This window comes from Oryzias melastigma, unplaced genomic scaffold, assembly GCF_002922805.2.
Source record: "Oryzias melastigma strain HK-1 unplaced genomic scaffold, ASM292280v2 sc00184, whole genome shotgun sequence".
Taxonomy (NCBI): Eukaryota; Metazoa; Chordata; class Actinopteri; order Beloniformes; family Adrianichthyidae; genus Oryzias; species Oryzias melastigma.
The window spans coordinates 376,478-394,998 of NW_023416879.1; the positions used below are offsets into that span (position 1 = coordinate 376,478).

General features: G+C 43.0%; 1 protein-coding gene across 3 annotated transcripts in view; it reads right to left on the minus strand.

The window, feature by feature from the left end:
• Positions 1 to 18,521, minus strand: part of LOC112138633 (C-myc promoter-binding protein) — a gene marked incomplete at its 3' end in the record, with an annotated part of 46,287 nt that overhangs the window by 15,540 nt on the left and 12,226 nt on the right. For all 3 annotated transcript variants that reach the window (XM_024261223.2, XM_024261222.2, XM_036210713.1), the window contains 3 exon segments: positions 2,665 to 2,734; positions 4,460 to 4,706; positions 9,213 to 9,543. In XM_024261223.2, coding sequence (XP_024116991.1) covers positions 2,665 to 2,734; positions 4,460 to 4,706; positions 9,213 to 9,520 — 625 coding nt within the window.

Here is an 18,521-nt window from a genome sequence, read left to right on the forward strand (position 1 = left end):
AAGACACTGTCCTGTCGTTATTTGTATAGATATCCAACTTGAGATCTGATGTATCTAATGTGTTTCTTTAAAGTGCTCCTTTAATTTTAGTGAACAAGTGTATTTACCACACACACTCTTATTTACAGTTTGGTTCAATTTAAGGCTTTTTTTGTCTCATTTTATTTCTATATTAAAATATATATTTTAAAATGTATTTAACATTTAGCTGTTTAGCTGTGATAGTAGTGATTATTATATTTCTTTAGCTGTTAAAGCTGTGATAAGCATTTCTAATCATGATGTGAACGTGTTTTCCCTGAAACAGGTACCTCCTTACTCTGTCAAGCCACAGTTCAATAAGTGTGACCAGCATTGACAGGTCCATCCCTGCATGTTCCACCGTTTCTGAGATCTTTGAGTTCAGGTCTAGGTTCGGATTCTTTTGTTTTCAGGAATTATTTGAATCCTCTTACATGCTAAAAGAACCACAAAAAGATTAGCCCTGGAGCTCCTGGTGATTTCAAGACTTTTCCCCATAAACAATCCATCGTTTTTATTATTGGTGTTTATCTAAGGCTTTATTTCACACACAGTTAGACATCAGCTCAATTTTAGAAACAAATTAAACATGAAACAGGACAACCAGCCTCTTGATCATCTTCTGACCTTTTAATCCTGACCTGACTGAAAACAGTAGTGTGGTAAATGTGCTGGTTTTAGAGGTGAATGGGGTTTGACTGCATCATATCTGGTTAAAAGAGTAGAAAGCTGAGCTGGAAAACCGGCTTTAAGTGGGCTCCATACAAACCTGGAGGTCACATGACAATGGGGTAAGTCCGTCACTTCATTCATTTTATTGGTTTATTAGCTCTCAATCAGTCCTCTGAATAGGCTTAACAGACTCTTCCACTACAATTCAACCGTGCATAAATATTTACCACAACACCTGTTTCTAACACTGTTGCTCCCACTCATTAATCTACTAGGATACATTCAAAATGCTTTCATAAATACTGCTGGACCAGTGATTATTTTCTCACTTTAAAGCCAAACTATAAGAGAAAACAAGAGTAAAAATGTATTCCTCTTTAGATGACATATTGACTCAGATCACCGTTTAAGTCAGGACTTTCAAACTCAGTTTCCCTTGGGTCCACTGAAAGCAGAGTCTGGCTGAGGTTGGGCCGTATGGGGTTCCATTTGTGCCAAAAATATGTCTTTGCATCCACCGTCTACGTCTTTGGTCCATTGTCTGTCTACTGAACAAGTTTATTGAACATTTGTTCATGCTCATGTACTACTAAGCAATATCTTCCTGTGAATTGACAGGAGCTAACAAGGCTAGCAACTGTTGCTAGGGACTTTTCTGGCAACCAGATCCAACAACAATAGCAAATGCAAAGTTTTAAGCATAAAGCTGAAACATCATAAAGCAAATACAAAGAAAATACAAAGCTATCATCAAAGAAGCGTGGACATGCAGAGATATTTCTTAGTAGACATCATAGACTGTATAAGAATAACTGGACAGAGCAAGCCCCCCCTCCTTCCGTGTTCCATATAGGAAGTACCACTGGGTTGCAAAAAGGCCAAAGTCCCATTGACTTACATTGAGAAACAGACAGTTATTTCTCAGTCATTTTATATGTCAGAATAATCATTCTTCCTCTGCTGCTTTCTGATTAACTTCTTTTTTCTAATCCTAATTTTTTTTTAAAGATTTTTATCCATTATCACAAGTTATTAGAGTTATAAATTGACCAATCAGATGGCTCAATAAGCGTTTGTGGGTCTGACGTCGAACGTCTGGGGGGTTTGATTGACAGATGACGGGTAGCCAATGGGAGCAGACTTCATCAATGGGTCCGTGAAGACCTTTTAACACCTACTTTACAATTCAACAATGTACCAATCATGTACCAAAGTTTCATCTTTGCCGCAATTTTCCAGCTTCAGCCTGAATTAGACGCAGCTGTCTGAGGAGCGCGAGACAAACTTGAAACCTGGTGGTGTTTTCAAACAGAATAAAGATCCAGCTGTTCACTTGTTAGGATGGTTATTTATTTTAAATACCGCTGAACGCGCTTCTCACGTGCATCTGGTCAGACTCTAACCTGGCCGCTGCGGCCCGCGCGCGAGGGGATGGCGGGCACGGCGTCACCCAAATGCTCCTTTTATCTCGACAAAAAGCAATAAATGTAAGTAAATCCCAAAGGACCGCTGACATAATCAAATGTTGGAATGGTTCTCCCTCCAAGGCTTCAACAAAGACTTGTATGATTCTCCCGAGCCGCCGTGATTAAAGTAGAAGCTGTTTACATCCGCGGTCACGTGGTAGAGGCGTGGAAAGAGACAGATGGTTGCAATAAACTCACTCCTGATTGGCGACAGTACTTCCTGTAGATTCCATGACTCAGCTATGACTCAGACCAATCGCTGAAGATTGTTTGCAAATGGCGGTATCCTTTTCAGGAATTGACGGTGAAAGCGGCGGCCTACTTTCACAAGGAGAGGAAGTAATGCATTTCCAATGGGGGACCTAATGGCTCGCTCAGTCCATTGTTTTTACAGTCTATGGTAGACATTGAACTGTCATCTTAAGGCGGGGGACTTGGGGGCCACAAATGGCCGCAGGCCGCTAGTTTGAGAGCTCTGTTTATTGCATGAAAACAAGGAGCTTACCTGCTTTATACGCCATCGTGTTGGTTTTGGCCACAGACTTCTTGTAACACAGGTACACAGAGGAGCCCCACTGAAAACCAGCAAAAACAGCCTGTTGTCCTCGGTAACATTGTGTACCATGATTGGATGGTTAAAACTATAATTGTACGAGCCGCTGATCCGGAAGGCAATGAAACAGTCTACAGGTCTCTTTAGGTTTTTCACCAACTTTGCTGCAGTGATGCTCTAAACTCTGTTGAGGAGCTGCCACCTCTCAAGAGAACAAAAACACAAAAGCCACAGCATGAAACAAAACACATTTTAACACAACTGAGGCTACACCTCTTCAAAGGTAAAGCCTTATATTCTTGGGTTTTTAGGTTGTTCAGGTTTGTTGACGGTCGTAGAGAGGAGCAGCTCCATCTTAAGAGGAGCGCAGCTGTGTCTAACAGTTCCCTTAAGGCTCGTACAACCACCTCAGTGGATGTCCTGAAAATGGAACGTACCATTATCGTGTGTGTGGTGAGCTTATCGTGAAGCATTTGTATGGCTACACGTAAGACTCAGAGTAAATTACACACATTTGTGACTTAGTAGCAATGCTGTCATCTGGTTTTCTTGTCCCACACTTTAGTCATTAGTGAGTAATGGCTCCTTACTATCTTTGCACAAATTAATGGCGTTAAATTTTCGTCAAAACTCTTTTTTTTTTTCATTTAGTTTACTTTGAAAAACGAATGATAAACTGATCCATCAGTATTGCCCTAACAACAGTAACAGGGCGGGACCAATGGAAAAGTGACCAATCATACGCAGGTTAGCGTTTTTTGTTCTTTTTTGTTTTTTTACACGAACTCGCGCAGGAGTGCCTCCACGAGCCCATAGAACTACAGGAGCGCTCATGGAGGCAGAATTGTGCCTGTGGAACGTTCAATGTACACCTGAAGTACGCTCATTGCGCACCTGAAGTACGTAAAAGCAAAAAAAAAAACAGAAACCCGTATATGATTGGCCGCTTTTCCATTTCCCCCGTTACCGTTGCTAGGGCAATACTGACAGCATAAATAGAACCGTGTATCATTTGTTTTTCAAAGTAAAATAACTGAAAAAAATAGAAATTTATGTTCATTGCGCGTGGAGTTTGATGTACGCTTGTGGAGGACTTTTGGTGGAAATGTAACGCCATACAAATGCTGCACGGACGGGGTGTGCACGTGATATGCAAGTGCCTGTAAGACACCTGTAAGATGTCCACACAAACTACACTCTGATCTGTCAAATTTCCTCCATTCTAACAGTCAGGCTCCATACAAGGAGAGTATACTAATCACGTGAACAGTACTGAATATTTTTGCAGTGTTTAGGGGGTGAAAAAATGAAAAATGTGTATACTGGTGTCTTGCCTGGATTCCAAAAAACCTGCAATTGAAGTTTCTAATTGGCTAAAGACACCTGGTCCAAATAATCAGTAGCAGTTGAGACAGGATTTCTGCAAAACCTGCAGGAGGCCTGGATTTGGACACCCCTGCTCGACTGGTTCACCAAGCGGTCTTCTTCTTAAATTTGCCAATTTTTTGCCCACCTTTAGGGGAGTAGGGGCAGAAGAAATTGAAAAATATTACGTTTAATGAACACATCTGTCTGTGTTTATTGATGGCTTGAATTTTCTGGTTTTGTTTAAGTGACGCTTAAACACAAAATCTTTAACCTAACTTTTCTAATGTTGACACGATCAACGTTATTCCAGCAGTTCCTGGAATTAGGCAGATGGTTGTGGGTCGGTGACTGAGTTCTGGCGTGCTGCTGTCCACCTCACCATGCTGCTGTTCAGGTTCTTCTCCACCTTGCAGAAAGTGTGTGGAGGCGTCTCCCCTTTGCTGGGGATAATGATGCAGATGTCCGTGACGGCCAGGGCAGTGTGGGGCTGGCTCTCAGGAGCGCGGCGGTAGGTGATGTAAATGCGTTGGGAGGAGTTCCCGCTGATGTTGGCCGAGCGTCCGAAGGGCGTGGTCTGGATGAGGTGGCAGCCCTGCTTCAGCCGCTCCTTCCACTGAAACAGCACCCTATGGCAGGAGGCAAGGAAAGCAAAGACATCCTTCACTGCATTTAAGGAGAACTCTGTGACATGCTCAGTGAAGGTCGAAATGGACTTTCAGCTCTTCACTTTATGTCTTTACAGGTTTTGTTTCTTATGACACATTTTGTTCCTTGTGTCATTTATCACACATTTTGACAGTCAAGCATCTGTGTGTTCCAGACGGCTGTGGGGGCAGACTGTGAAGGGAAAGCTGTTCCTCCGTCAGCCTAAAAACTGGATTCTGCTGAATAAAAAATGCATTATAAAATCAGTTTGCTAGCTGTGCCTGAAGAAAAGAAGAAGAGACCATTTCAAAAGTAAAGAAACACTGTCACCATCCTGCAGGTTTCCTTGCTCTGTCATAGTTGACCTGACACGACCCCCTGGACTCGGTAGAAGGAGATCAGTCAGGTCTGTTTGCACTTTGTGTCAGCACTTCAACTTCACTGTTGTAGCTTGTTTGAAATTGACATTCATAACATTTGAAACTGGAGCAATTCAGGGAATAATCACTGAGGTTGTTTTCCATCCATCGATGGATGGATGGATGGATGGATGGATGGATGGATGGATGGATGGATGGACGGACGGTTGGATGGATGGATTAGTCACATGTGGGACAGCATTATTTATTAAAGGACAAACACACAGCAGTGAGATTCTGAACTTAGTTGTTATTCGACTTAAAGACACTGGGCAGATCATACAGGATTCTGAACAGTAATAATCCACTCTGAAGTGGGACAGGTACATTGATTGGAATTAACTCCACCCTCGTCAAAAATATTTTTAAAAAATGGTCGACTGTGTGGAGTCAAAACAAGGGACAAACCTGACATGCATTATGGCTGCATCACCATTAGATCTTCCCTGGCTCACATAGCAACTCATCATATCCAGCTTCTGCAGAAGGAGGCCCTTCTGAGCTCTCAGCTGCTGATTGTGTGGAGCAGAGAGGCTGAGAGCCTCAGTGTCTCTCTGTTGTGTCAGAGGCCAGCATGAGCCTCTTTAGCATTGTCACCACCTTCCTCTGACAGTCAGGGTGGTGTGAACATAAAGAGCCGCCTTCACAAGCTTCTAGAGATAATGAAGAGAGGACATCTGTAACACACTCTGCAGCACTTTCACAGCAAAGTCAAAGATAGGTAATGTCCTCCGAGCAGAAAAAGGCTGCTGGAAGCTGCTGCGAAGGAGGGTTTGAAGGCAAACGCTTCAGCTTCTCTACCCACTAACATGCAGAAGGCTGACACAACAACACTCTTGACTGTATATGAGAAATGGACTCAGTGACCCCCCCTCACTCATGTTCCAAACAGGAAGTACCTGCTAATTCCAAGAAGCCAAAATCCTAAAGACTTCTATAGAGAAATAAACAGCTGTTACTCAATCATTCTATTGGTCAGAACAAACATTCTGGCTCTGTTACCTTTTATTAAAAATCTTCTTGATAATTACATTTTTTTCCATGATCAATCCTTCTGTAGTTCAAGTTATTAAAGTTATTAAAGTTATAAACTGACCAATAAGATGCCTCAATAAAAGTGGGTGGAGCCACTTCCAATGTTCAAAACATTTGATTGACAGAATTTGTGTACCCAACTTTCAAGTAGGGGTGTGGCCTTCAAACAAGCTCATTCCTGATTGGTGAGAGTGGTTGCCATAGAAACGCTGACTCAGATCAACTCAGACCAATCATTGGCTCAGACGTCATCTAGCGCCAACGCGGTAGCGTCCATATCATGAAAACATGGCGACTAAATTTGACTTAATTTGATCTGAGTCAGAAGTAAATCGTTTTCTATGGACGACATCACACTCACTCACTCCAGTTCTCACATACAGTCAATGGTTTAACCCCCAACAGTTCCAATCGAATTTATTATTATTAGGAAAAATGTCGCTGAAGTTCAGAAATCAGACGGTTTACTGGGTCTGAGGATGGAAAGCAAACCCTCCACTTTACACAGAAAGAGATCAAACTCTGCTTTGTAAAATATCTTTAATGCCTGAAACATTTAAAACAGCCACTTACTATGAACTACAGTGTTTCATGATAACAGTAACAACAAAAAAAAAGTAGCTGTGTCTCAACCGCACTCACAGCAGAGATGGTTACATTTAAAGGTCAAACCGATCTGGAGCACCTTCATCAGCAGAACTCCCCAGCTGCATTCACAGCAGGATGTTCAGCCCTGCAGCATTCAGTCTGCACATGCATCCCACTGCTGCTGGAGGGATGAGCAGGATTCCAGCTCTCTGACGGACTGCTTGATTTAGTTACTGGACAAATCTACAACAGAAGACTTAGACCCAGGAGATAAGGAACCAGCAGGGGGAGGATGGATCTACCTGGTTAGAAATCAATAAATAAAAATGGAATGATCTGGATAAGGGGGCAGAGAAAAACAAATAAAAACAAACAAAGACACGCAATAATAACAACTCCCAGTAGTGCTAAATAGGGCTGAGTATCAATAATAATTTCCAGAAAAGATGTGATTTGATTCACAAACCCCTGGATTGATTCGATTCTAATTATTTTCTTTTTATTATTATTTTATTCTTTCGATCCTCTTAATTCAATTCAATTGAATTCAATTTTGAGTTTACACAGTTTACACATTTATACACATTTGTTTATAAATACATTAATAATCTACTATATGATTTGAATATATTCATATTAATCTGATCCAGTTCACATACTGTAAATGTATCAGTGAAATAATGAGATTGTTAATATCATCCATTATACCATGGTCTGGGTGAATACTCAATTCCGATTGGCTGCTGGGTGTGCATTAAAAAGTGATAATGCACAGTAATAACGCACACCTAAAAAAGAAGTTCCGGTCACACAGACCAAACGTTCGATATCACTGCACAGGCTTCTTTAAAACACGTTTTTCCTTCATCGTCTGGACAAAACAAGCAGTAATGGATGAACTTTCTCTCTGAACTGATGCTTTATTCAACTTATTGTAGCGACCAGCATTTATATTCCTCTCCTTTTGTAAGGTAAATTAATATTGACAAATTGGTTATTCTCCTTCTAATAAAACACCACTCGACATGAAAGGTGTAGTCTTCTGTTTCACCACAAGAGGGAGTTTCTCATTTTAGAGCAGCTCAGAAGAACGAACCTGCCGTGAAATGAAACACAGACAGAAGCTGAATATGTTCTAGCTGCTCACTGAAGGATTAACGTCAGAAAAAGAAGAAAAATATCCTAATTTGTCCGGGTCTTTCTTTCAAAACAGCGACACTTTACCGCTGCAGCTGAGGTCTGTAACGGCTTCCGGCTTCATGCCGTGTTCCATGTCAGCGTGACAACAAACCGCATCACGGATCAAATAGTCCGCTTTTTGTGAAAAAATGAGCTAAACCAAAGAAATAACAAGAATAAAGTACTAAATATTGATTGAATGTTTATTTATTTTGTAAAGACCATGGTATAAGCGGGATAATACCCTCCGTAGAGTGCATTATGAGAAATTAACGCACTCCGCGGAGGCAACCGTCCTCCGCTTCGCGTCGGACGGTTTAGGCCTCCGCGTCGTGCGTTAATTTCTCATAACGCACACTTCGTCGGGTATTATCCCTTACGTGTTTCATGGATTCTCTAAAGGAGAAGTTCTAACTAAAATGTTCAGATCATTAACATTGGAAGCATTGTTCTGCTTCTCCTGGAGGACGTTTCAGTTTGACCACTAGGTGGTGACTCCGCTATAAAAGTGCTCCTAATTCAAGAAGAAGAAGAAGAAAGAATGAGGGAAAAACTGTGTTTCAGACCACAAATTGTTACTTTAAAAATATTTCCTTAAAATTAAAATTCATGTCTGTGATTTTATAAAGATTTTATTTAGTCATCAATGTATGTTTTGATCGACTGTTAGCATTAGCCGTCCTTTGGGAAATTCCATTAAACGTTAGCATCAAGATAGCAGACTTTAGCTTTATGTGCTAAATCGATCTATGTTTTTTACATATTGATTATTGATCTGTTAATCTTACATAGATTGGATTAAAAAACCCATCTTTAAAAAAAAAAAAAAAAAAAAAACGAACAACAAAAACATGGATTAATCAATGTTGTCCTAAATGCAAGAAATGTATGTATTTGTAATTTGAAATGTTTTGACTTTCTCTCTCCCACAGCAGTTTGGTAAAATAACACTTTATTTTGAAGGGTAAGGCTGTAGCAATGCTGCTATTTTAAAGTGTTATTTCTGATCCCAACTGTACAACTGTTTTAGAGAACAAATAACCAATCTTTGTTTTGCATTCGGTCATTTTTGGCTGTAACAAACAAAATTTGAAGTGTCTGTGCGTTTTCCACTGAAATTAACCAGAATTCCTGTTAATCAAGATTGTTCCAAAGAAAAAACTTCAGAAACAAAAAAAGGGCAACACTTCATTTAGACATTTCTCATTAAAGCTGCATCTGTGCTAAAGCTAACATGAGACAGATGAGAAACCCCGGCACACTCACCCCAGGTCTATGAGCGGCGGCTTGTCACGGCCTCGCCTGTAGCACAGGAAGATCTGAGGTGCCATGAGCCCTCCGCTGTTCAGATCGGCTGACTGGCCGGTTGGCGTCGTCTCTATGCAGGTGAACCCCGGTGGGACCTCCTCCCCCACAGACCGGATCACCACAGCCACATCCGTGATGGGAGCTTTGGGCTTTGCGGTCTTATGGCACACGTCATCAAAGTGGATCTCCTGCTCCAAAGGCTTTGACGGGTCCGTCAGCCCGGCTACCACAAAATAGTCGGCTACACGGGGGCCTTTGTCCTCCATTGTGTCCCATCACCGCCAACAGGCTTCAGGAGAGAAGGAGAAGCAGGGCAGATTCATGATGAAGGCAGAAAAAAAAATCTAGCATCTTAAAATGTTACAGAAGGAAAGAAGTTTTAAAAAAAAGTCAAACCTGTGAAAGACAAGGTCATTGAAGGTTTAGATTAGCTGAATGTTTAAGATGTTTGATGTTATGACCGTGGGACAAAGAGGACACAAAACTGATTTTTTTGTGTTTTGAGGTTTTGCTCTGTCAAGTCAAACAACGGTTTAAGCCTGAACACTGGCAGAGACCTGAGCTTGCTTTTTGAAAAGGGGCCACTTACATTTTTCCCAACTTTCAAACACCTCAGAAGAACTTTATATGATGAAAATTTTGTTTTTTGGTGTCTTTAACATATTCTTGTAGCATTTCTCTGATGATGGAGGACACTTGTGAAATGATGAAGTTTAAAACAGCATTTTCTCAGCATTTCTTCATTCAAATTCTTGTGATTCAGGAGCAGATGAAAAAAAAGCAGTATGAATAAGATATTTTTTGTGAAGCAGAAAATACGCTGGACGGGCCACAAGCTCCCTGCTCCGCTCCATTCTGATCATCCACTGTCAGACCAATAGATCCATGAACGTCTTTGTTTTCCTGGTCTGAGCTGGAATCTGGACCAGAACTGTATGGCTGGATAGAAATTATGTTGCTCGCATTTTTTGTTGCACAGGTAATGTTAGGTTGGGGGTGTAAGGTTCTGTAAGCTGGAGAGAGAGTGTATATAAAGAGATTAGGGGAAATAAGTGCAGGCTTACTCCACAGAGTCCTGCCCACAACTGCAGAGGTGAATTTCTAATGAACTGTTGTAGAGAAGGACACAGATTTTTTGGCTAAGTATAGGTATAGTGGGTCAATAAAAAGGTAAGCTAAAGTATAATTTCCTTTGATTTGTTCTTAAAAATAGGAATATTTGTATCTGCTGTCTGTGGATAAGTAGATAGAAGTGTGGACATATTGTACATGGATGGAAACAACATCAAAAGGCAACAACAATCTAATAATGCTGCTCCAGACATTGACACTTTCTAAAATGATCAGACTTGTACTCATCCTGTTGGAGTCAAACATCACAAGCTATTAGTAAGACTTTGGTAACAGTTCAGATGGTACAAGCAGAAGCTTGGTAATCTACAGACGTCCTGCTCTTGTAACACTCCAGACTTGCCCTCCGATCACTTGTGCAAATGTTAAAGCAGGACCTCTGAGGTGGCAGCGCAGAACAAAAAACAGAGAAAACAGACTGAGAAGGTTCAGAAGGTCTGTAAAACTAAAATGTTTTGTCCAAAAGTTTGGAGTGGCTACCTTGAAAAGAAGGTTTTCCTTCTGGAACTGTTTCTTTGATAACAATGTAGTGAAGGAAAACATCTGCAAAAAATCTAAGAGAAAATGTACCTGCTGCAAACCGGACAGACACACGGCTACAGGGTTCAGTGTAAATATCGCCATTAAACTGCTACTTTAAAGTCCTTTTTAATCCAAACGTTTACCGGAAGGATCCTCATTTGCTGTTTGCAACCTACATTGCAATGATCTGCCTCTGTGGGTTAAATGAAACTTTTTCCCACCGTTTTTCTCTGGTGAGTAATGGAATAAAAACCCAGCGAGGCCGTCAGAGTCAGAATGAAGACATCTGCAGCCAGTAAGGAGGTTTTTATATGAAACAGGACACAGCTGGTAAAACAGGATGTTTGATTTCTTTGTAAGGTCTTCTTTGTTGGTGTCCAAGTCATTCTACCTCAACACTTTTTTTCTGAAGTTCCAGTCCTCTGAAGGAGTATGTGTGCGCTCTTTTTGAGCTGAGGTCTGCTTCCAGCAGTCAGTAACTATCAAACCGAAGTACATTAATAACAAAGGACGGGTTAGTTATCAGCAGGCAGTACCTCACAGCACACTCAGGAAGTGTGGAATGAGATCTCAATCTACAGCCAACCTGAAACCTGAGGCCCCTCCAAACTGGTCTGACTTTCAATATTTCTTTCAAGTTTTCAATATTTTTTTCAAATGTTCAATTTTATTTTATTTTTTCAAAATTTTCAATAATTCCTTGACGTTTTCAATATATATCTTTGAGTTTAAAAATGTTTTCAAATTGTCTCTGTCATTTTTTTAATTTACAATGTCTGTTTTTCAAAATTTCAATATTGTTTTTTATTCACTTTGAGCTGATTTGACCCCATAGGAACATGCCTTCTGCACAATGTGCAGTGCACGTTACTCTGTTTTTGTCAGTTTGAACAACTTTAATACCTCCACACAGGAGCCAAAAATGAATGAATCATCTTCAAAGTTGGCCAGTAAATTAGGAAAAAAAAATCTGCCAGCCATACATATATTTTACCGTTCAAATGATAACACTTTAACACAGAAACACTTCAGGCATTTTTGCTTTTTTAACCTTTTCAGATGTGTTTAAGAGAATGGAATTGCGTTAAAGTAATTTATAATGGTATAAACATGTCTTTATTGACTGACGTTAAACCGGTTCCGGTTATGAATAGGTGAAGCAGGAGCATCTTGTGAGCGTTAGCACCATAATTAAGATAAGATAAGATCAACTTTATTCATCCCCGCAGGGAAATTCAGTTGTAGAAGCAGCAATAAATAATAGTAAAAAGCACAAAACACCATTAAACTGCTAAAAGATCAATACAAAATTCAAATGATCAATAAAATGTAACTAACTTATAAACATAAGTAGTCATAGCAGCAGAATAAATATAAATAAACAAACGCACACACATAGCAGCAGAAAAAGACTATATACACACACAAAGATGTAAAAAGAGCCTAAGAAAAAGCTCCAAGGTGTTTTCTTTTCACCTTTTACACATGGAGGAGTTATAAAGCCTAATGACAGATGGCAGGAATGACCTTAGAGCAGCGGGGCTGCAGGAGTCTACAGCTGAAGCTGCTTCTCAGAGTGTCCACAGTTTCAAAGAGAGGGTGGGAGGGATTGTCCAAGATGGTCAGCAGTTTAGCCAACATTCTGTCTCTCGCCACTTCCTCTAAGCTGGCTAGCTTGGAACCAACAACAGAACCAGCCTTTTTAATGAGTTTGTCCAGTCTGTTGGAGTCCTTTGCTTTGATGCCGGCACCCCAGCACACTACAGCAATGAATATGGCGCTTGCCATGACAGACTGGAAAAACATGTGGAGCATCCTGTTACAAACGTTGAAGGACCTGAGTCGCCTCAGGAAGTACAGTCTGCTCATGGCCTTCTTGTAGACCGCTTCAGTGTTTGTGGACCACTTCAGTTTATGGTCAAGATGGACACCCAGGAACTTGTAAGATGTGACGATCTCAACATCTTTTCCACCAATGCAGACTGGGGAGGGTGGGGGCCTACTCCTACTGAAGTCCACCACCATCTCCTTAGTCTTGGCCACATTCAGCTGCAGGTGATTCTCCTCGCACCACTGGACGAAACAGTCCACAAGGTCCCTGTACTCATCTTCCAGTCCGTTCTCCACACACCCAACTATAGCTGTGTCATCCGAGTACTTCTGGAGGTGACAGAACTCAGAGCAGTACTGGAAGTCAGCAGTGTAGGTAGTGAATAAGAATGGAGACAGCACAGTTCCTTGAGGGGCTCCTGTGTTGCTGGTCAGGGTGTCAGACACACAGCTCTGCAGTCTCACAAACTGAGGTCGACCTGTCAGGTAGTCCTCAATCCACACGACCAGGGGAGCCTCCACCTGCATGTTCTCCAGCTTGGCCCTCAACAGTCTCGGCTGGATGGTGTTGAAGGCAGAAGAGAAGTTGAAGAACATGACTCGCACGGTGGTGTTCAGTCTGTCCAGAAAGCTGTAAGCCCTCTGCAGCAGGGGTATCACAGCATCATCAACCCCAACCTTGGGCTGATATGCAAACTGCAGTGAGTCTTGAAAGGGGCTCACCAGAGGTCTGAGGTGTGACAGCACCAGCCGCTCCATGACCTTCATCACGTGGGAGGTCAGTGCTATTGGCCTGTAGTCACTCGGTGCCGCAGGATGGTTTTTCTTTGGCACTGGGACCAGGCAGGATGTCTTCCAGAGCACTGGGATCCTCTGGAGATGAAGGCTCTGGTTGAACAGGTGCTGCAGAACTCCACACAGCTGGCTGGAACAGTTCTTAAGCACCCGCGGACTGATGCCATCAGGTCCAGCAGCCTTTCCCTCGTTGAGCCTCTCCAGCTCTCTCCTCACCTGGCTTGATGTGATAAATAGTCCAGTCAGGGGGTTGGGGGGTGTAGTGGAGTTGGTGCTTGAAGTCAGCTGAGGGGAGGGGACTGAAGACTCCAGAGGTGACAGGGGGACTGAGGGGGGTGAAGGAGAGCGATGGTCATTCAGTGGAGGAGTGGGGGGGCAGCAGTGGGAGGGGGAGCTGGAGTCAAACCTGTTGAAAAACTCTTTGAACTCGTTAGCTCGGTCCACAGCTCCTACTACAGCTCCTTTCCCCTTCCTCTGAAAACCAGTGATGGCTCTCATTCCACTCCACACGTCTCTGGTCCGGCTTCTCTCCAGTTTCTCCTCCAGCTTCCTCCTGTAGGCGTCCTTGCATTCCTGCAGACGGTGTTTCAGATCCTTCTGGACCCTTCTGAGCTCAGAGCGATCTCCGGCTCTAAAGGCCGTCTTCTTCTCATTCAGGAGGGCCTTCAGGTCGCTTGTCACCCAGGGTTTGTTGTTCGGGAAACAGCGAACCTTTTTGGTGGGGATGGAGTCGTCCGTACAGAAATTGATGTAACCCGAAACACAGTCTGTAAGTCCATCCAGATCCTCCCCATGTGGATCATAAAGAGCAGACCAGTCTGTGGATTCCAGAGCATCCCGAAGGCAATCCATGGCACCATCAGACCACATCCTCACAGTCCTCACAGTGACTGGTTGCTTCCTCACCGCAGGGATATATGATGGGGACAGCAGGACCAGGTTGTGGTCAGACCTGCCCAGTGGAGGGAGTGCAGTGGAAGTGTATGCATTGCTGGTATTAGCATACACCAGATCCAAAGTCTTACTGTCTCTTGTAGTACACTGGACATACTGGTGGAATGTGGGGAGGGTGGAGGAGAGACGGGCGTGATTAAAATCCCCCGTGATGAACATGAAGGCAGCGGGGTGTTTAGTCTGCAGATCCACAGCGACCGAGTGGATGACGTCACATGCCGCGTCTGCATTGCCGGCCGGAGGAATGTATAGGTTTATGGCGATGACGTTTGAAAACTCCCGCGGCAAATAATATGGGCGGAGTCCGATAGCAATTAGCTCCACGTCAGGGCTGCACACGCTCCTCTTAACGTGGATATGCTCCGGATTGCACCACCTGTTGTTAACGAGCACGGCGAGCACTCCTCCTCTCTTCTTACCGCTCGCGGTGGTGTCACGGTCCGCTCGCACAGTGTGGAAGCCGGCAATAGAAACGTTAGAGTCCGGTATCAGTCCGTTGAGCCAAGTTTTGGAGAAACAGATGATACTGGCCTCCCGGTACTCCTGCTGGGTCCGTGTGAGCGCCTCCAGCTCGTCCATCTTATTGGCCAGGGACCTGACGTTACCCGTAATGATCGCGGGAACACAGGGTTTAAAATGCCGCTTCTTTGTTCACCGTTTAACTCCCGCCCAGCATCCACGGCGTCTCCTCCGAAGCTCCTCCGGCAGTTGAGGCTTCACTCCGATTTCGGAGGATGGTGGTTTTAGAGCCAGCAGCTGATCGATGATGCAAACAAAGGAGGAAGTCCTCTCGGCGTGGATGCAGTGAGCCAAAAGTAGCACAAAAAAGACGTACAGAAGCAAAAATATATTAAAAAGTAAGAAAATAAGGCAAAACGCCAGGAGCCGCTTCTACTTGCTGCCGCCTGAGGCAGCGCATTTTTCAAAAGAGTATTATATTATTAGTATTATAGCATTAGCGTCTAACAACAGCATCGTCTCCAAACCATCACTTGTTAATCAGTCTGTTGCTGCTTTAAGTGAAGCAGCTTCATCATCCAGTTCTAACGGGAACATGCTATAAATTGTGGCATGTATTGCTGCTATATCAGTCAAACTAAACACTACACAGGTAAAGTGACTGAGGGGGAAAAGTGTTGGTTTTTTTTACCTCGTGTGCAGATGGAGGATGAAGGACAGAAGAAATTTACCAAAAGGAGAGCTAATGAACATAACCGATTTGATGCAAACATTTATTCACAATGTTGTGACTAACCCTCTAACTGCCGAGCCTTAATTTTTCGGCCCTTTAAAGTAATAGTCTGTCGCGATAGACTCATATCCTATCAAGAAAAAGTTCTATCGTGAAAAAATATAGTTCTAATATTATCACCCAGCCCTACATATGAGAACTGGAATGAGTGACCCCTCCCACTGACGTTCCAAACAGGAAGTACCTGCTGGCTCCAAGAACCCAAAATCCCACAGACTTCTACAGAGAAATGAACAGCTGACAGTCAGTCATTCTAAAAGTTAGAATAATCGTTCTTGATCTCATATATTTTGTAAACATATTCTTGCTAATCCTGATTTTATATCATGATATATTTTCTATATTGCAAGTTGTAAAGGGACCAATCAGATGCCTCACCCCGGGCTCACATGGATACCGTTACAGCTCAGGTGCGATGTGGGAGTGGTCTAGCTACAGCTGATGGCTCATATTAGCTTCTGGTTGGCTGCAGACACAGACTCTGCTGCCGACCTCGCAAAACTCCAAACTCAAATACATTCACGCTAATCCCCCCTTTTTTTAACTGCGGTTCAGCTACGTCGTCCGGCGAAAATTGAAACCAAATGAAACAGATTCCCAGCTCCGCAGAGGCCTGACGGCGCAGGACGTGGATGCCTGCAGTGGGATTTCCTCTCACACTTTTAAAGTTACGTAAAGACAGCGGCGCACGAATCGGAGCTCTAATGCTAGCCGTGTGAGCCCGGGGTTAGTAAAGCATGTGTTTCCCGCTGGTCCTCATCTTCAACATTTGACCGACAGACTCCCCCTGACCGCTTTCAGGGGAAGGGGTGTTGACCTTCAACAAGCTCACTCCTGATTGGTGACAGTAGTTTCCATAGACACGTTGACTCAGAGTGACTCTGACCAATCGCTGCTTTTAAACCTTGTCAAATGACAGCACCTGTACTGCAGAAAAAATGGAAACTGAATTAACTTAATTTATATGTAGCAGGAAGTAAAGCATTTTCTATGGATGACGTCACACTCACTCACTTACTCCAGTTCTTATATACAGTCAGCAGTGTCATTCTATTGGCTGGTGAGTTTTAAGTGTAGAGAGGATCTGATTCAGAAACACTTCCACAGGTTCATACACCAACAGAACAGATTTGAATGAGAGCAGGAACATGAATGTGAAAGAAGGGTTATAGAGAAGCAGGTTAACAATATCTGAACATGACATTGTCAAAGTGCTCTCATGCTCACATTTAAAGACCGGGATTTTGTGCCATAAGGAAGGATTACAGGAACAGTGCGGACTCTAGCGCAGCATGGATCTAATTCAATTGTTTAATGTGCTGGAGCTCAATTCTCCAAATCTTTGAGGTTAATTTCTTCCCACTGTATGTCAATCGCTCTCAGAGGCTTAGAATAAAACTCCAACATAAACCAAACTGCAGCATTGATACGTGTAAATGTGTTTTGAATCATTTAAGTGGGGTAACTATGAAAAGAACTGAAAAGGGGGAAAAAAAAAAAACTTCATGGATGTAGTGAAGGAGGATATGAAGGTGGTGGGTGACAGCGAGGAGGATGCAGTGGGTTAGATGGAGGCGGATGATTGGCTGTGGTGACCCCTAAAGGGAGCAGCCGAAAGGCAAAGAAATAGAAATAATAGACAGTCGTAGGTTTCTGCCTGTCTCCCAGCACACATATCACATCTTCTTGTCATCTAATGAGTGGTTCCATTGAGCTCTTGTTTGGGAAACATCTGCTGAACACGACTAAAACAGCAGTTTTCTCTGCATTATGGTAGCCGATCAGCTGGGCTCCATCCAAACACAGAAATGTGTGACTCTCCCTTCCTCCACCTCACTACCAGCTATTAACAGATGGTGTGAAAAGGCTGCTTCAGTGGTTCTGGCTCTAAAACCCAGATTACATCTCACCTCATCATTTATCCATGGGTAGGAAACCACTGAGAAAGCAGACAGAATGAGCTGTTTACTGCCAGTGTGACCCCTATCTGCTGTGAGGAGGCAGTTCGTAGATGCTGACCTGTGGGCTCTGAGGTCCTTACGAACAAATCCTGCCCCATCCACCACCACGACCACCCAACCCCACCCTCCTCCTCTAAAAACCTCACAGAAGGCTTAGACAGAGGAAGATTCTGATTGTTCTGGACACATTTGTTTAACTACTTCCAGGAGACTGTAACAGGAATGTGCTTTTAACTAATAACAAAAATGCAAAAACTGGAATGACATCATCTTACCATTGAAATGGGAAAGTTTCCACTGTAATAGGAATCCAAATGGATGTTCTGCTGGCTGAAGCAAACACTTTAAACTACAACCATGTGTTTAAACAAACCTAACACTTCCATTCCACCTCGACATGTGCTCAAAGCGCCGTCTGCCTCTGGTGTGAATGTCAGCCTGGAAACAAAAACAACTGTGGGCACTTTCAGACAGATGGGGGCATGAAGGCATCACCTCTCCTCCTCTGCATTCAGACAGAGGGTGCTTCATCAGCTCTGTTAGAGGTGTTAGAGGGGGGCTGTGCTAACAAGCGTTCTTTTATTTTTAAAGCATAGGCACATGAACAGGTTTCTGCTACACACACACACGATTCTGAGCTGTAAACTCAGACAATGTTGGATGTAATTACTATGATGAGTTCCAAGTCAGTCCATAACTCATCCAGAACCAGAGTAATGCTGGGTTCTTTGTGTCTGGCACTCAAAAGTTTTCATCTAAAGCCTTCATCCCGGCTGAGTGGATACGGGCCTTCTGTGAGTAAAGAATGGTCAAACCTGTACA